Raw genomic sequence first — 17,845 nt, 5'->3', positions numbered from 1 at the left:
AGCCGCCCTGGGACAAAGGTGTCTGGTGGGGAGCCCCAGCACCCACAGGCTGCATCACACCCGTCTCCTATGCTTGGGGTCTCTCTCTCCCCACCTGCTCCTGTCCTCAAGTCCCAGGGCAGGGGACAGTTTTGCAGGTTTCACAGACCAAGCAGGGGAGGAGTGACAGCTCTTGCCTCTGCCTGCCAGGTGATGCCAGCAAGACCCCCAGCTTCTGCCAACCTCAACCTCTGTGAAGCAGGGCCGGGGAGGCCTGAGAGCCCTGGCCTGCAGTGGGGCCTGACGAGCCCAGCAGGAGTGCAGGCTGGGCCCAAGCCATCCTCAGCTCGGTGAAGAGCCGTGGGAGGGCCTATCATGACTCTCCCGCAAAGTGCAGGGAGGGGCAAGCCGGCCCTGGGGCCCTCCTGAACCACCCCGGCCATCCCTCAGCACATCCCTCACACCCGACCCAACCCTCCCAGCCACACTCAGGCCTCCCTGGGCGCTTCTGGCCAGCACCATGTGCCCCAACCCTGCCCAGGGAAACTGAGGCCTGAGAGCTTCCTGGAGGCGGCCAGAGCCGCGGGGCCACTCACTGGGCCGGCAGTCGTCGATGTCAGTCTCGCAGTTGCGCCCACTGTAGCCGGCCTGGCAGTGGCAGCGGTAGCCGCCATGGGTGTTCTGGCAGGACGCGCCATGCCGGCACGGGCTCATAACACACTCATTGATGTCGACCTCACAGGTCTGCCCTGCGGGGCAGGAGGTGGCCAGTTGGTCACCAGCGGCCCCTGGCCCTCCAGGCCCTTCCCAGTCTGGCCCACCCACCTATAGTGCCTCTTCCAACCCCCACGAGTGGGCTTCCGTGGCCCCAGGACCATCCTCTCTCCCCTAATTTTGGCCTAAGAAGGTCATAGGAACTGGAGTTGGGAAGGGTGCTCCCAGGTCAATTCCTGATTCCAGAGCTTCTCTGACCAGGGCCTCCTCAGCACCCACTGGCTCCTCTCCAAAGACACATCTAGCCTGCCTGGGAGCTGCCGGTGTCCCGCAGACGTCCTGACCTCCCGTCCCAGCCCCCGCTGGCCCTGGGCCAGCCTCACCTTGCCAGCCCGTGGGGCAGACGCAGGAGAAGCTCTCATAGTCCTCGGATTCCCTGCACTCCCCACCGTTTCTGCAGGGGCTGGGGGCACACGGGGCCAGCACCACCTCACACGTGGCGCCTGCGGGAAGGAGACACACATGACCCCAGGGGCCTCACCCGGAGGGATCTCCCCAATGAAGGCCGTCCCGGCCACCGCCTGCTGGTCTTTCCGCCATCAGAGCGCCGTCTGCTGGTCCCGCTGGGAGGCAAATGTGCATGGAGACCCTTGAGCGCTCCTGGCTGTCAGGACCCTGACCCAGGGGTGGAGTGGAGCACAGATGGGGGGACGCTGAAGACAAGCTGCACAAACATGCTCAGAAGCCACCCCTCATTCCCGGTTGGCAGCGGGGCACAGCCTAGGCCTCACCCTGCCAGGAGTGCCCAGGAACAAGGACTGCACCAGCGGAGGCGGCCTCAGCCGGGTGGGCTCCACGACACTCCAGGGACCTGGGCCCACCCCTGACGCCAGCCCCCTCATCTCCAGGTGACGATGAAAGGCCCTGGCCTGAGACCGAGGCCTGAAACTGATCCTGGGACTTCGTGTCACAGGCAGCAAACGCCCATCGCGGGAGGCCAACAAACAATGGCTGCGATGGAGGGGACAGGCCCAGGCCCCCAGCACATCCTGCGTGTCGGGGGCATCGGCACAGCCTGGGGACCTCTCGGACCGTGCAGGGTGTCTGGCAAAGGCTGTGTGGGAACCACGTGCACAGCTGAGGGCCTTTTTCTGCACAGCCCCATGGCTGAGCTTCCTGTTTATAACCGTGGGGACTGCGTTATCTTCCCTGTCCCCCATTATCTCCCTGGCCTGCTGGGGCGACTTTCCAGGGCCTCTCTTCCTATTGGTTTCCACGGTGACCTGGGCAGGCAGGAACTGCGCCAGAGTTTCCGACAATTGTGCAAAAGGAAGCAGGAAGCGGGCAGATAGGAAGCGGGTCAGCACCGCCGCTCCTACCACCGGCCCGATCGACATGTCCGAAAGGGACAGGGGCGCCCGGCTGTGGAGGGAGGGTCCTCACTGACACGGGAGAGAAAACCCAGGTCCTTAACTTTGGTCAAAGAAAACAGCGTTTTGGCCACAGGCTGCTGGATGTCATGGGAACCGCAGGCGTGGAACCTCCAGTCTGGCCGCCCAGCCAGGCAGGCCCAACCTGACCAGGCCCTGAGGCAGCACCCTCCGCCTGCTCCTGGGGAGCACCAGGACCCCGGTGCTTGTGGACTCTTCTTTGTCTTTTATAGAGGAGATCATTTCCTGCGATCCCCTTGGCTGGGTTCACGGCAGGGGCTGGACAGTTGGGGGAACTTACCCCTCCCTTCTCAGCCGAAACAGAGGGCTCCTTGTTCCCCTCACACAAAGAGGGCCCGCCGTCAAAGGAATCCCTCAGGCCTGGCTGGTGGGGGTGGGGAAGCCCGGCCCCCAGAGGCCCCCAGCAGGGTGGGCGCTGGGAGCACAGAGCCCAAGGGCCCAGGTCCAGCCCCAAGAAAGCCACCACTTTACCCTCCAGTCACAGCCGCCCCCACACCTGGCCCCACCCTCTCCAGCAACACCCCACCCTCTCCAGCATAGGCCCTGCCCCCTTCAGCACAGACCCCGCCCTCTCCAGCACAGGCCCCACCCACCCCTCACCTGTGTAGGGCAGCAGGCAGTTGCACTTGTACCCCGCAACGTCGTCAATACACGTGCCCTGGTTCAGACACGGGTTGGATGCACACTCATTGATGTTGGTCTGGCAGTTGGGACCTGGAGGGAAGGGGACAGCACTCAGCATGTCCAGCACCCCCAGGCACCTTGGGAGGGCCCCACAACAGCAGCCCTGGGCCTGTTCCCCACCCCAGGCCCCTCCTCATCTCCAAGAGCCAGAGGCCTGGAGCTAAGGCTTTGCCATGGGAGGGAGACACCATGCATGGTGCTGGCTGGACCTGGGTCCTGATCCTGTGTCTCCAGCTCCCCAGACTCGAGGGCAGCCCTCTGCACTGAGAAATGCACAGCCCACTCACCGCTGAAGCCCTCCCGGCAGGTGCACACGTAGCCACTGGTCATGTCTTTGCAGGTGCCACCGTTGACACAAGGGTTGGACTCACACTCATTGTTGTTGACGTCACAGTTGGTCCCGCTCCACCCAGGATCACAGTCGCACTTGTACCTGCAAGGGGGACCACACTGCAGTCAAGGGAGGCCCGAGCAGCACGGCCGGGGCCTGGGCACTCTTGGGTCTGCAGTGCCGCATGGGCTGGCCGAGGTGCCCATCTACTCAGACTCGCAGAGTCCTTTAGTGGGGGCAGGTTGGGCACAGTGGCTCACACCTGTAATCCCAGCACTTTGGGAGGCAGGCGTGGGTGAGTCACTTGAGGCCAGGAGTTCGAGACCAGCCTGGCCAACGTGGCGAAACTCCCCCACCCTGTCTATACTAAAAATACAAAAATTAACCGGGTGTGGTGACGCACGCCCGTAATCTCAGCCACTCAGGAGGCTGAGGCAGGGGAATCATTTGAACCTGGAGGGTGGAGGCTGCAGTGAGCTGAGATCACGCCATTGAACTCCAGCCTGGACAACAGAGCGAGGCTCTGTCTCAAAATAAAGAAAGAATGTGGGGGCCACAGCGCTTCCCACAGCCAAGACTGCGACAGGGTTTGGTTCGTTAGCAAGGGGACCATGCCGAGCGTACGGCAGTGGGGCGCTGTGAAAAGACCCCGCCACTTGCCCACTGTGTGGCCCCAAACAAAGCAGGTGCCTTCTCTGTGCCAAATGAGGGCAATGGGGTCCTTGCTGGTTTAAATGGTCCCATTCAGGCACAGTGCTGCCAGGCCCATCATGGACATCAGAAACACTCGCTGCTGTGACCCCGCAAACGTGTTTCAGGGGTCACTGTGGACCTGTGTCCGGAGCCCACCATGCAGCCACAAGGACGCGTGGCACAGAGCTGCTGGGTGCAGGACTGCTGGGTGTGGACTGCAGGCCGACTCGGGACCCAGAGGCACATGCGTCCCCGAGGGAAGATCCCTGACAGCCGGCCCCGTCCGAGGTCTGTTTCTGGCCCATCTCAAGCTCTGTGCAGGTGCCACCCTCCCGGCGGCAGAGCTCCCAGGGTTTAGGACTGATGCGTCCCCACGATCAGCCCCGCCACATACCCGTTGAGGCTGTCCCGGCAGGCCCCGTGGACACAGGGGTTGCTGTTGCACTCATTGACCTCAGACAGGCAGGTGGGGTCGTGGTAGCCCTCGGGGCAGCGGCAGGTGAAGCCATTGATGCCGTCCTGGCAGGTGCCCCCGTTGTGGCAGGGGTTGCCCGCACACTCATCGATGTTGATGTTGCACATGCTCCCTGCGGGCAGGGGTGGGTCAGACTCCGAGGCCCAGAGCCCGGGGGTCCCCCCCACGTCAACCTCGGTTTCCCTGTCTGTCGAGCCAGGGCGATCACCCTTCTGGACGCATCCTTCCAGATATCAGAAACCGTCTTAGGTCACAATGTGCCACGTGCCAGCCTCCCCGGGCACCAGTGCCCACTCAAGTCATCCTCCCAGGGGCCCCAGGGGCAGGGGCTGCTGCGGCCCTGACTGATGGGAATCGGAGGCCCAGAGAGGCAGAGGGACCTGCTCAAAGGTGCTGGTGAGTCACAGAGGAAGAAGGTACTCAAGCCTGGCCTCAGGGCTGGCCACTCCCCCTTGGCCTGCTGGGCCACTGTGCCAACACGGCCTGGGACAGCTCTGACCGGAGACGAGGGATAGGGGGTGGAGGTGCCCATCATGCTGCTGGCTGTAGCCCTGGCCCTGCTGCAGTCTCTGCTGTAGACTACTCTGCCCAGGTGGGCAGCCTCAAAGCCCCCACCCAACCCCTCAGCAGCCCGGGGCAGTGTCTGACCTTGACGTGTGAGCGCAGTCCAGTCAGCCCCCACGTGCAGGGCCACTCACCTGTGTAGCCCGGCTCACAGGCACATTCGTAGCCGTCGATCTTGTCCAGACAGGTGCCCGAGTCACAGGGGCTGCTGGCACAGTCGTCCAGGTTGATCTCGCAGTTGGGTCCTGAAGGGGTGGCACGTGGCGGTCAGTTCCCGGGCCCACCCTACCCACCGGCCACCCGCCTGCCACACGCCCGGCCGGCCACCTGTGGTCCCCTTCAGACAGAAGCAGAGGTAGGCATTGTCGCGGTCCTGGCAGGTGCCCCCGTGGCGGCAGGGCTGGCTGGAGCACTCGTTGATGTTGGTCTCGCAGTGGTGGCCCGTGTAGCCCGGGCGGCAGAGGCAGGTGAAGGTGGCGACGCCATCCTTGCAGGAGCCGTAGTGGCAGGGGTCAGGGTCACACTCATCAATGTCCACCTCGCAGTGCATCCCCGTGTACCCTGGACCGCGGGAGGGGCGGGCACAGGAAGAATCAGGAGTGGCTGCTCCCGGGACACCCATGACCAGACCTGGGGTTGCCTGTGCCCACCTGAGGAGGGCCCCGGGCGTGTCTTTTGTTGAGGGGCGTTCCCACCCACCCAGGATTGGGGCTGAGCTGTGCTCTTGGTCTCTGGACCAGGTGGCCTAGACCAAAGTGTCTAAGACCTTGTCACCTTCACTGCCCTGAGTGCCTTCTCCCTATACCCCGTCCCTTCCCGCTGGTGGGCGCCGGCCCGCACCTTCTGTGCACACGCAGGTGTAAGTGTTGGGTCCGTCCAGGCACTTGGCACCATTCTTGCAGGGGGTGCTGGCACACTCATCCACGTCATACTGGCAGAGGTGCCCAGTGAAGCCTGGGGCCGGGAAGGGGAGGGAGTCAAGTGCAATAGCATTATGGCCCTTCAGGGACCCCCGGCCAGACCTCAGCAGTGAGCTTCCAGCTGGGTTCCCCAGGGCACACTCAGCCTGGGCTCAGCCAACCCCAGGCTCTCCCTGCCTCCCGCCGCCCACTCCCCGGATCAAAGCCCCTCCGCCAGCACCGCACGCCCTCGCTCCCACGGAAGGGGCCTTCTTCCCAAGCCGACTGGGTTGCTATGGCTACCGTGGAGCCGGGCGGAGAATGGGGCTCCCCTCGCTCCGGTGTCTGGGACGGCTAATCTGTCTCGGGAGCCTGGGCTTGGGCCGGCAATGCCTCCCTGGGTTCTGCGCCCCGGCCCCCGGCTCTGGGACAGATGGAAACACCTTTTACCCAGGCCCCTACGAGTTCCTCCAAGTCCGCCACGGGCGGCCATCATCGCCACTGCAGGCCACCCTGCCCCACGTGGTTCTCTGCGTACCCTGGCCTTGTGGCTGGCGTGCCGCTGGGCAGGGGACACGGCAAGACGGGGCAGGCTGGCCTCCCTCCCAGCCTCGAGCCCTCAGAAAGCCAGGCTGGAGCCTCCTCCCTGTCTGGACACCACAGCTCCTGGGACACCCTTTTCTCCAGGCAGGAGGGGCTGCACCCAGATCAAGGAGGATCTCCTGGCCCTGGGCTCCACCGTGACCCCTGGACAAGCTCCCACACCCCACTGGGCCCTGCCCTTCAGGGAAGTCTGAAAACACCCCCATCCACTCCTGAGGCAAAACACTCTCTCTCCCGGGAACCTGAATACAACCCACGGCCAGGCACCCCTCAGGAGGCCGGGGTGCAGACGGCCCAGGGGCAGGGGGCGGGGACGGCCCTCACCCGTGGGGCACTCGCACTGGAACTCATTGATCTTGTCCAGGCAGCGGCCATTGTGCAGGCAGGGGCTGCTGGCGCACTCATCCGTGTTGACCTCGCAGTGCACACCCTCGTAGCCTGTGGGGTGGGGGAACAGTGAGGGGGGCACACGCAGCCCCAGTGCCCCACTGGGCACAGCTGGGGACTCGGGATGGAAACAACTCCTGCCTCGAGCCCAGTATCCCAGCCACCAAGGGCCTCCTGCGCACCTGCCCCCCTGCAGCCCCTGGCCCGGCACCCTCATCTACCTAGTGCTAACCCCATGCTCTGCTGGCCCTGTGGGCTGGTCTCAGTTTCCCCATGCCCTGTGCAGTCTGTGGGCCCAGAAGGCACAGAGGCTGGGGAAGGGGAAGCAGCTCACACATGCTCCCGGGGCTGCCCTTCCAAGGCTGCCCAGCCTCGACTCAGTTTCCTGCCCTGGCCCCGGTGGGTGCACCTGGCATGCAGATGCACTGGAACTCCCCGATCTGGTCCAGGCAGGTGGCGTCGTTCTGGCACGGGTTCGAGACACACTCGTTGACGTCGATCTCGCAGCGGGGGCCTGTGTAGCCCTGCAGACACTGGCACTCGAAGGAGCCCAGCGTGTTGATGCACTTGCCTGCGTGCTCGCAGGGGTTGGCACCTGGCAAGGGCACACGGGTGAGAGGCTTCTCCAGGCACTCTGGCCCCTGCAACACCTCGCTGCACACCCCCCTCGCTGCACACCCCCCTCGCCACACATCCCCCACGTCAGACTGGCAGGGTCCCATCCCCCATCCAACCGGGCACCCCCTGAAGCCAGAATCGACTTCCCACCGGCTCTGGGGCCAGGCTGCCACCCCCACCCGGCCATACCCCCTGTGCCAGCACCTACCCAGCGAGCACTCGTCCACATCCTGGCTGCAGGCCGGGCCCGTGTACCCCGAGGGGCAGGTGCAGATGGCCTTGCCGTTGACAGGGTTGGTGTCGCAGTTGGAGCCCTCGTTGCAGGGGTTACTGATGCACGCATCGTTGAGGTGACACAGCAGACCTGGGCAGGCGCCGGCAGTCAGCGGGCAAGGCCCCTGGGCCAGGCATGGCGCACCACCCACGACTGGGGTCCATCCCCACTGACGCCCCAGGAGGAGCTGCCCACCATGACCCCATCGAGGGTCCCATGACACTCGGGGAGACTCATGGCGACCACCGGCCTCCCTGACCAGAAAGGCCCTTTCAGGTTATCCTGGGCACAGGAGGGCCATAGTCCCTGGGTGAGGTCACACAGGTCAGGCCTGGCCCATGTGAGCCCCCCGCCGCGCCCACCTGGGCCTCAGGGCAGTCACCTGTGCGGCCGTGGGGACACTCGCAGTAGAAGGAGGCCACGCGGTCGTGGCAGGTGGCGCCGTGGAAGCAGGCGGCGCTGGCACAGTCATCGATGTTCTCGCTGCAGTCCTCACCGGTCCAGCCGTTGACACACACGCAGTTGTAGCCACCGTGGGTGTTGTGGCAGGTCCCGCCGTTCTGGCAGGCATTTGGCATCAGCTGGCACTCGTCCACGTCCTCGGTACAGTACTGACCTGCAGGGAACACGAGCTGTCGGCCCTGGGCAGCTGCCACTCCCTGAGCTCCTTGTCCCCTAAGACGCAGCGCTGCAATGCCACCCCCTCCAGGAAGCCTTCCTGGGCTGACTCCTCCACCCACCGCCAGCCTCAATCACTCCTTCCTCTGCACGCCCAGCACCATAGGGGAGTCTTGCCTCTTCTTTGTGCTCTGTGGACATGGCTGCATCGGGGTGCACCTTTGCCCATCACCCCACCAGAGGGTAATTCCCGAGAGCAGAGCCTGTCTGTTCATCTGGGCATCACTGTGACTGGCCCAGGAAGCGTGGCCTGAGTGGGGTGCTGAAGGCCCTCAATGCCAAGACACCCCAGTGGGCACAGGGGCTACCTGGGGCCAGGTTGCAAACAGCCCACACAGACCAACCAGGGCCCTGTCTGTGCTGACCCCCGAGGTGAGGGGCATCAGACCCTGGCCACAGGGAGTGGGGCCCCCCATCATGTTGTCCTTCTCGGCCAACCCCAGCCTGCCTGGCCTGGGACAGGGTCTTGACTGCTCTGCACTCTGCCCGTGAGTGCAGTTTAGTAAGTGGGTAGTAGCCCCGCCCTGGCTGCCCCGCCCTGTGGCCGCCCGTGTACGCGCCTGTCCACTCTGGCGGGCAGCGGCAGTTGTAGGTGTTCACGCCGTCCACACAGGCGCCCCCATTCTTGCAGTTGTTTCCTGGACAATCATCGATATTCTCCTCGCAGTTCTGGCCGGTGAAGCCTGCCACAAGAGGTGCTGGGTCAGCCTCTTCCCTGAGGTCCAAGCCGGCTCCTGCCTGGACCCCCAACACGCTGCTCTGGACACAATTGCCTGGCCTCCACGGCCCTGCCCTGGGGCCCCTGGGATCTATGCCTGTCCCCTGCCTCACTCCAGTGCCCAGAGGGACATGCCCTGCTCTAAAGAATCATTTTGGACAGGGCTGGCTAAACAGGGACTCAGGAACACAGGGTTCCAGATTCTGTCACAAAAACCCTTGTGTCTCTTAGAGTTTCCGGCAGCTCCCGCACCTGGGTGCCGTCTGCATGCTCAGAGCTCCCTACAATGTCTCAGTAGGGGGGCCATGTACCCCATCTTTGGGGGCTGACACTGGGGCCTGGGCTCTGAGCAGCAAGGGACATGGAGCCGGGAGGCTGCTGGCTGGGGCAGGCTGGGCCCCAGCAGCCCTGGGGAAGCTGCAGAGACTCAGATGGCCCATCCTTCCTGGGCAGAGCTCTGGCGCCCACCTCCTCCTCCACCTCCTCCACAGGCTGCCGGGGCCCCTCCCCCGAGGCGTGGCCCCACCCAGGCCTCCAAGGCAGCCAGTTAGCTATTAATCCACTCAACTCCCGCTGGTTCAATGATCAACCCAGAAAGGCGCGTTCGGCAACAGCCGAACCTGCAGCCGGTTACTAATTGCTGCCCTCCCGAGATGCCTTTGAACCCCCCTTGCCCTTGGAGCTCCCACCTGCTCGGCCCCTCCCTCTGAGACATTGCGCCATCGCCACCACTCCGCCCGTCCCAGTCCGTCCACTGGACCGGAGCAAAGGCAGGCAGCCAGAGACAACCAAAATCCAAAATGCAAAATGGCTTGAGGAGCACCCGAAATCAGAGCCCAGCCCCGGCGCGGTGGCTCCCGCCTGGAATCCCAGCACTTTGGGAGGCTGAAGTGGCCCGACTGCTTGTGCCCAGGAGTTCAAGACCAGCCGGGACAACATGGCGAAACCCTGTCTCTACAAAAAAAAATACAAGAAGTAGCAAAGCATGGTGGCGCGCGCCTGTGGTCCCAGCTACTTGAGGGGCTGAGGCAGGAGGATCGTTTTAGCCTGGGAGGTCAAGGCTGCAGTGAGCTGAGGGCGCGTCACTATACTCCAGCCTGAGTGACAGAGACCCTGTCTCAAAAAAAAAAAAAAAAATTAAGAGCCTGGAACCTGAGTCCTGGTCCCCACTCATGTGTGGGACCCTGCACCCCGGTTCTTAAGCAGGTGGGGCCCCTGGCTGGGCCTGCGACCCCAGGGCTGCCCTGCACAGTGCTGGCTGAGGAACACAGTGGGAAAGAGGGTGGGGAAGCCAGTGAGAGCCCCGTGGACCCCAGCTGGCCCCTCTGCGACGCAGCCTTGGCCAGTGACCCTAAGAGGAGACAGTGCTGACATGCCAGGCAGGCTGTACGACTCCAAATCCCAGCCAGCTCCCGGGCCTGCAGAGCTCAGGGCTGCCTGCGTCTCTGTTCCCCGTGACTCCACACACAGCTGTCTCCTGGGCTCCCTGACCACCAGAGGTGGCTGAGGGCCCCTCAGGGGGCCTGGGTGCAGGGGTCACCTGGGAGAGTGTGAAGCTGGAGTCTGGCAGGCCTGAGTCATTTGGGGAGGCCCCCGGATGGTTATCTCACCCTGAAATGGCCAGACCCCACAGCAGGCAGTGAGCACAGCCCTCACCGGAGGGGTGGCCCAGCCCCCAGCCTCTGAGATCTGCCCACTCTCAAGTGAGTAAACCCCGCCAGCCCCTCCCCTTCCCTCCCTGCCCACTCCCCAGGGCCCTGAGTTGCCCCTGCACAGGCAGTGGCTCTGAGCAGGCCCAGCACCCTTGGCATCTCTGCTGCTGGGCCTCACTGGGAGGTCCTCACCCACCCTGCCCAAGATGGGTGGGTGTCAGCTCTGCACGCAGGTGGCCTTGGACAAGGCTGCACATACCCCACCTGCCCTAGCCTGAACCACAGCCCCCCGAGAGCTTGGCCCCTCAACCTGCAGTGTGACTGCAGCTAGGGTCCCATGGCTGCTAGGAAGGCATCTGAGCCCCCATCAGCAGAAGGACTCTGCACCCCACCCCGCAGAGATCCAAGCCGGCCAGGGAGTGCCTGTCCCCAACCCACGTTCGCCCAGTGACTTGCAGGAAACGTACATGTCTGGTGTCTGCACGCAGTTGGCTGGGCTCAGCTGACTGGACAGCCAGGGAGCTTCCCCTTTGCAGAGGCCAGGCCAGCTTCGGGCTTCCAAGGGGGTGGGGCAGCCCTTGGGTCATCCGTGGGTCAGCCAGGACCCTGTGCACCCCCCGGCCCCATCCCTGCCTGAAGGCCCTCTCCCCATTCCCACCTAACAGCCATTCTGTGCAGCTGAGACTGGAGGTTTCCTTTTTTCTTTTTTTTTTTTTTTGAGACGAAGTCTCGCTCTGTCGCCCAGACTGGAGTGCATGGAGTGCAGTGGTGCGATCTCCGCTCACTGCAAGCTCTGCCTCCCGGATTCTCCCGCCTCAGCCTCCCGAGTAGCTGGGACTACAGGTACGTGCCAACACGCCCGGCTAATTTTTTGTTGTTGTTGTTGTATTTTTAGTAGAGACTGGGTTTCACCGTGTTAGCCAGGATGGTCTGGATCTCCTGACCTTGTGATCCGTCCGCCTCGGCCTCCCAGAGTGCTGGGATTACAGGCGTGAGCCACCGTGCCTGGCCAAGACTGGAGGTTTTCAAACTTTTCAAACCTCTTCCTTATTTTTAGAGCTGCTGCAAAATTTACTCAAACAAGAACTACAGCAGAGAGGCTCCTACATACAACACGGGGACCAGGGAGCCGCTGGAGGCACGGGCAGGGGGCTGTGCCCACCTGTCACCCCCACCCACAGGAGATCAGCAGGACAGCAGGAAGGGCCACGGCTCCGGGAAGTGATGGTGCAAACCCGCAGCTCCCACACCCTCTCCAGCCCCAGCCCCACTGCAGGGGAAACCCCAGAGGTTACGCAAGTCAGGGTGCCTGCACCGGGGGGAGGCAGGGCGTCATACAGCTCGAATGTGAGCTCCAGGGAACTCAAAAGACACAGGCTGGCACCCGGACCCCGTGCAAGCCTCTTCCCAGCGCACATCCCGCTCCAGACGCGCCCCCCGCCCCCGCCAACACCACCACTCGCAGTCTGGGGAACTCGCCACCCTGCCTTCCCAACTCCCTGCCATGGGCCCTCCCAGGGCTCCCCCTACACCAGGCACCCCCATCCCTGCCCCTCGGGCCTCGCAGCCGGGGAGGGGCTTGTGCACCCCGGCCGGCGGGCAGCACTACCTGGCAGGCAGGCGCACTCGTAGGTGACGTCACCCGTGGGGCGGCAGGTGCCCCCGTTCTGGCAGGGCGAGGGGCTGCAGGGCACGTAGGGCCGCTCGCAGTTGGGCCCCGTGTGGGTGGCGCGGCAGACACAGCGGTAGGAGCCGACCTCGTTGTGGCAGGTGCCTCCATGGCGGCAGAGCCCCGGGTTCTGGCCGCACTCGTTGACATCCTGCCGGCAGGTGGGGCCGTGGAAGCTGGGTGGGCAGTGGCAGATGTAGGAGGCCTCGAAGGGCAGGCACTGGCCACCGTTGGCGCAGGGGTTGGAGGCGCAGGGGTCAGCCTGCTGGCACGATTTCCCTGGGGACAAGGGGACAAGAGGGTTGTGCTGGCCTCACTGCTCCCCGAGGCCAGGCCTTCCCTCCCTTCAGGCTCCCTGGAGGTGCCAGCCTAGGTGCTATCACGTTTGATCCTCAGGACCTGCCGTGAAACCGGTCACCTTTGGTAGATGAAGGACCACAGGTCCCAAGAGGCCTGAGCCCAGGCCGTCTCCTCCCAGAGCTGACACCTCCAGACACCCTTCACCCTAACAGGTGAGGGTCAGTGCATGGCAGGAGGAAGGGGGCAGGGGCGGCCTGGACACAGAGGCTCCCCTTGTCTCACAGAAGTGGGGACAGCAAGGGTTTGGGCCACAGCAAGCAGCTGAAAACAAGGTGACTCTAGGAGTGGGGTGGGGACCCTGGAGCAGGGGCTCCCAATTACTTCCGGGTCACAGACCTGGGCCTGGATCCCATCAAGTACCTCAAGTTGCATGGGCAGCTGGTGACGGGCCTGGATCTGCCCACCCCTCGGGCTGTGGGTCCTCCCTCACCTGACCAGCCGGGTGGGCAGCGGCACTTGTACTCCGTGAGCGTGAGCAGGTCGCAGGTGCCCCCGTTGCGGCAGGGGTTGGTGAGGCAAGCGTTGTCCAGGGGCGTCAGGCAGAGGGGCCCAGAGAAGCCCAGGGGACAGCTGCAGGCGTAGTCTGCCACGCCTCCGCGGTCCACCACGTGGCATGTCCCGGCGTTCTTGCAGGGGGTGCTGAGGCACGGGTTGGGGTCCTGGCATCGCGGGCCCACGAAGGCCCCGCCACAGCTGTTGGCAGATGTGCCAGGGCAGTTAGTTTCCACCTGCTTCCCCAGCACCCCCGCCACTCAGCACTGGGCACCTGTCATGGGCACAGCTGCCTCCCCCCACACCCTGGGCACAGGCGCGATGACTGCTTAGCAGGGCTCCCTTAGGGCTGACGAAATGCTCTGGAACTAGACAGATGCCACGATTGCACAACTTTGGGAATGTACTGAATGCCACTGAATGAGGCTGAGGCAGGAGAATCGCTTGAATCCGGGAGGCAGAGGTTGTAGCGAGCTGAAATCACGCCACTGCACTCCAGCCTGGGCGACAGAGCAAGACTCAAAAAAAAAAAAGAAAGAAAGAAAGAGAAAGAAAAATGACTGCTAACTGGGGGAACAAACTAGAGACTAGGATGTTCCAGCAGGACCCAGCTTGGACTCCACAGCCCAGGCAGGGGTCTGGGTCTACACCCGCAGAGAGCCATGGAGAGGAGCCATGCACATCAGCTCCGTAGGGCCTCCGGGTCTGCAGGCCTATCTGCTTTTCTTTCCAGCTTTGCTACAGCGAATAGGCATTGCTTGGGCAGTAATGAAGGTCGTGGTTTTTCCAACCTTCAGGTGTCAACATGATGGCAGCTGTGGAAAGCGTGGATCACCTTTCCGTGCCCCTTCCTACGTGGAAGCCTCTTTTTTTTTTTTTTTTTGAGACAGAGTCTCACTCTGTTGCCCAGGCTGGAGTGCAATGGTGTGATCTCGGCTCACTGCAACGTCTGCTTCCTGGGTTCAAGCGATTCTCCTGCCTCAGCCTCCTGAATAGCTGGGACTACAAGCACCCAACACCACGCCCAGCTAATTTTTGTATTTTTAGTAGAGACAGGGTTTCTCCACGTTGGTCAGGATGGTCTTGATCTCTTGACCTTATGATCCACCCGCCTCGGCCTCCCAAAGTGCTGGGATTACGGGCCTGAGCCACCGCGCCCGGCCAAGAAGCCTTTCTGATGGGACACTTAACGCTGAGACCGCACTGGGGATGCAGGCCGGCCCATTCCCTGCCCATGCTCAGCCCGTAGACACATTTCTCTTTCCGCATCGAGTCTTCATAACACACATCCAGGCACGTCGGCTGGGAGCAGAAGCACCCACATTACAGCCGGGGAAACCAAGGTGCCAGGAGGACGCCCCTCTGCCAGGTCTCTGCAACCCCATCAGGGTGGGCAAAAGGCCGCCCCCCACCGTGGACACACAGTCCAGGCTGAGACAGAACAAGGGGAACCAGGGGAGTGGTCCTGCATCTCCGCCCAGGCCTGGTCTCACCTGTTCCCTGCGGTGACGGGCGCAGAGCCTGTCCCCCCAGCCACCTGCTGTGGTCATAAATCTCTGGCCCCAGTCACCTCCTGGCCTTACGCTTCGGGGGAAGGTCTGGGACCCACCGGGCGCCGCTCTTCCCAGTAGTGAAGCCTCTGAAGCAGAACATGCCACCAGCCCCCAGCGGCCCCAGCGGCCTGGGAAGGCAGCGGCCCCATGGCTCAGGCCCTGGGTGGGCGTGGCCTCCTCTAGATGGGATGTACAGGGGGACCGTCCTGCCTTCCAGAGCCTACCTGGGTGGGAGGCTGCGGCGGCCACCTGCCCCAGGACCGGCCCTGAAGCTGCCAGCTTCGCACGGGACCTCCACCGGCCCCCCAAGTCCTCGCTTCCTCTCCCGCTTATTCCCACCCCAGTGTCTCCAATCAAACCTGTATTATGTGTGACAGTGGCCTGGGGGGGCCTTACCCTGAGGGGCTTGTGGAGGCTGGGGGCGCGGTTCCTCTGCGTTTCTCAGCAGCCAGCCACGCCCCTGTCCCAAAGGCCCGGGAGGCATCTGTCTTCCCTGAAGGCTTTTACCCGTGGCCATGGCTTGGGTAGAGAGAACGCAAAAGGGCCGCTCTGGCCGACCATCTGTTGCCAGAAGCCAAAAGTCCCAAACCAACTGGCTTAAAGAAAACACATGTTACCCCCTCCAAAGGGGCTCTGGGGAGTTCACTCGGCCCTTGCTACAGCTCCCACCAGCCCAGTGAGTGACGGGCACAGCCCTGGAATGAAGCTCCCCCTCCCCCATCCTGTGTGGCCAGTCACTCCGGGGCTGCAGCGACAGACCTGCCTCTCCGGGCACCTGTGGGGAGGGCAGGCGTGGTTCCCACTGCACTCAGATCCAGTTACAGGCTGGCTGGTCCCCGAGGCAGAGCTGCCGCTGGGAACCCGCGGAGTCCACAGGCTGGGCTGGGCTGTGGCCTCAGGAGGGGCCCTCCCTCCACATAAATGCTCCATTGTCAGGCAGGAGTTGGCCACAGCTCCCGCTTGGAGAAAAGGCCCTTTTTTCTTTCCCAGCCGCTGACGAAGTCGGCAGGGGGTGGGTGCAGGACACAGGGCGCTGGGCCATCAAAGCAGGGACCGGAGCTTCCTCAGCCTGGCCCATGCAAGGCGGTCCCCTGCCTCCCAGGCCCTCGAGGCTCCAAGAAGCGGGAAAAGCTCACCTGCTGGGCAAGATGGGGAAGGGGGGGCAGGGGAGGCCCACCCCACAGCTTTAGGGGACTTCACATGGGCTGCCCAGGGGGGACTCCAGGGGGACACAGTGGAGATCCAAGCCCCTAGAGCAGTCTCCCGCCAAGTGCCCTGAGGTCACCGGACATAGGCTGTCCCCAAATGGACCACGACACTCTGCCCAGACACCAGGCCCCACTCCCCACCCAACGTGGAGGGCTGTGGGAGAATCTGCCCAACAGGACGCATCCCAGTTAACGAGGCTGTATCACGCCGGGCCAGCAAGAGGAAAACACGCCCCATAAATCAGGCGTCGGTGCTCGGACAAAGGGCAGCTGGGAGCAGGTGTCGGACGTGGCGGCAGCTGCTCCCAGCGGGTGGGGCAGGAGCCCCAGCCGGAGGCCTGAGGAGGCTCCCGTGGGGGAATGCAGGCTGAGAGGGCCCATTGTCCACCCCCACTCCCAGCCTGGGCACCGGACACCACAGGGAAGGCCCCGGCCCCGGCCCCACAGCCATGGCCTGGAGGTGCTGCAGGATGCGCTAGGGGCGGGGAACTGGCCGAGCTTGGAGAACGTTCTGAGCCAGGTGTGGGGGGCAGCTTTGGGCACAGTCTCCCGCTGCTGCTGTGGGCAGCCTCCAGCCTGTGCCCCCCGCCGGTCTGCACCTCTCTCCCACCTGGCCACAGAGCTGGAGCACCTACAGACACCCGACACCTGCCCTCTGCACAGCATCCAGACGTCCCTGAGAAGGTGGGAGGGACCTCAGGCCTGCAGCTTGGCCATGGCCAGGACCACCAGCCTGTGACCAAACCCCTCACGGCCCTGGCACTGGCCACACCCCCAGTACCCAGGCCACTCTGTCTTCAATGCTATCCCGGCAGGTGGGCAGGTGTGAACCGTGAGTCGGGTGCCAGGGCTTGGCCGAGTAAGGTGGCACCCAACAGCCGCCTCGCCCACGGGGATCCACAGCGCTTCCATGAGTAACCCGCACCCCACTCTCCACTGTCCCCATATCTCCTCCTGTCGGGGCGGTGGGGAGACCTCTCTGGGGCTAAAAAGTGGGGCTTGAGATAGGCAATGCCAGTCTCCCCTGACTGGATGAGACAGCTGCCCCGTCCACCAAGCCACCCAGCTCTCAGGCTCCCACGGCGGAGACCCAGCCCATGCCAGGTGTGCCCCCATGGACTCCTATGCGTCCCTCTTAGGGTCACCTGGTACCTGCCTGTCCCATCCCCACACTCAGTGGCCTGGCAGTGCAGGGCTAACCTGTCCTATCTGGGCCCCCACAAGTAAGCAGTGGGCGGGGGCTACTGGAGGGCTGCGGGGGGAGGGTGCCAAGTGGCCCCGGCACCTGCTGCGCCACCACCACCACCTCCACCGCCACCGCCTCTGCTTTGTTCCCGCCTCAGTATTTCCACTGTGCCGCTCCCACCCTCCCTGCCAGGCCCGCTCCATAGAAATGCGACTCCAGAAAGCAGCGGGAGGCAGATGCTGCCTCGACCTTTCACCCAGGACTAATTCTAAATTGTGCTGTTTTCCTTTCTAAGCTAAGCAGCCATCTGCCACCCCCAGGGGACAGATGACAGTTCCCTCCGCCCCAAAATGAGAAGGAGGGGCAAGAGGAACTCAGTGGGGGCAGGACTCACTCACTTCCTCCCCTCAAGGAGTTTATGGTCATGCAGGGCCAGGGATGGGGGTACAGGCCCAGGTCGAACAGAAGGGTGGGGGCACGGGGTCAGCTGAACCCAAGCCAGCTGGGGGGTGGGTGACGTGGCCCTCGCTGCACCAGCAACAGGAACCAGAGACCCTGGGTGGTGGCGGTGGGGGGGTGCTTCCCACGGCTCCAACAGGTGACAGCACCTCCCAAGGCAGGGATGGACAGACAGTGAGGGGATGGGCAGGGACAGCG

General features: G+C 63.7%; 1 protein-coding gene across 1 annotated transcript in view; it reads right to left on the bottom strand.

The window, feature by feature from the left end:
* NOTCH1 (notch 1) overlaps nt 1–17,845 on the bottom strand; it is a 49,872-nt gene that overhangs the window by 14,386 nt on the left and 17,641 nt on the right. The window contains exons 3-17 of the mRNA XM_011957409.1: nt 13,180–13,442; nt 12,330–12,668; nt 8,911–9,033; nt 8,055–8,288; nt 7,607–7,762; nt 7,190–7,375; nt 6,718–6,831; nt 5,732–5,845; nt 5,219–5,452; nt 5,026–5,136; nt 4,247–4,439; nt 3,116–3,261; nt 2,745–2,858; nt 1,077–1,196; nt 576–728 (exon numbers count right to left, since the gene is read on the bottom strand). Coding sequence (XP_011812799.1) covers nt 576–728; nt 1,077–1,196; nt 2,745–2,858; nt 3,116–3,261; nt 4,247–4,439; nt 5,026–5,136; nt 5,219–5,452; nt 5,732–5,845; nt 6,718–6,831; nt 7,190–7,375; nt 7,607–7,762; nt 8,055–8,288; nt 8,911–9,033; nt 12,330–12,668; nt 13,180–13,442 — 2,600 coding nt within the window. The remainder of the gene's footprint in view (nt 1–575; nt 729–1,076; nt 1,197–2,744; nt 2,859–3,115; nt 3,262–4,246; nt 4,440–5,025; nt 5,137–5,218; nt 5,453–5,731; nt 5,846–6,717; nt 6,832–7,189; nt 7,376–7,606; nt 7,763–8,054; nt 8,289–8,910; nt 9,034–12,329; nt 12,669–13,179; nt 13,443–17,845) is intronic.

The sequence above is a fragment of the Colobus angolensis genome, unplaced genomic scaffold (assembly GCF_000951035.1).
Source record: "Colobus angolensis palliatus isolate OR3802 unplaced genomic scaffold, Cang.pa_1.0 Scaffold44, whole genome shotgun sequence".
Taxonomy (NCBI): Eukaryota; Metazoa; Chordata; class Mammalia; order Primates; family Cercopithecidae; genus Colobus; species Colobus angolensis.
This window is presented reverse-complemented; position numbering and strand designations above follow the sequence as displayed.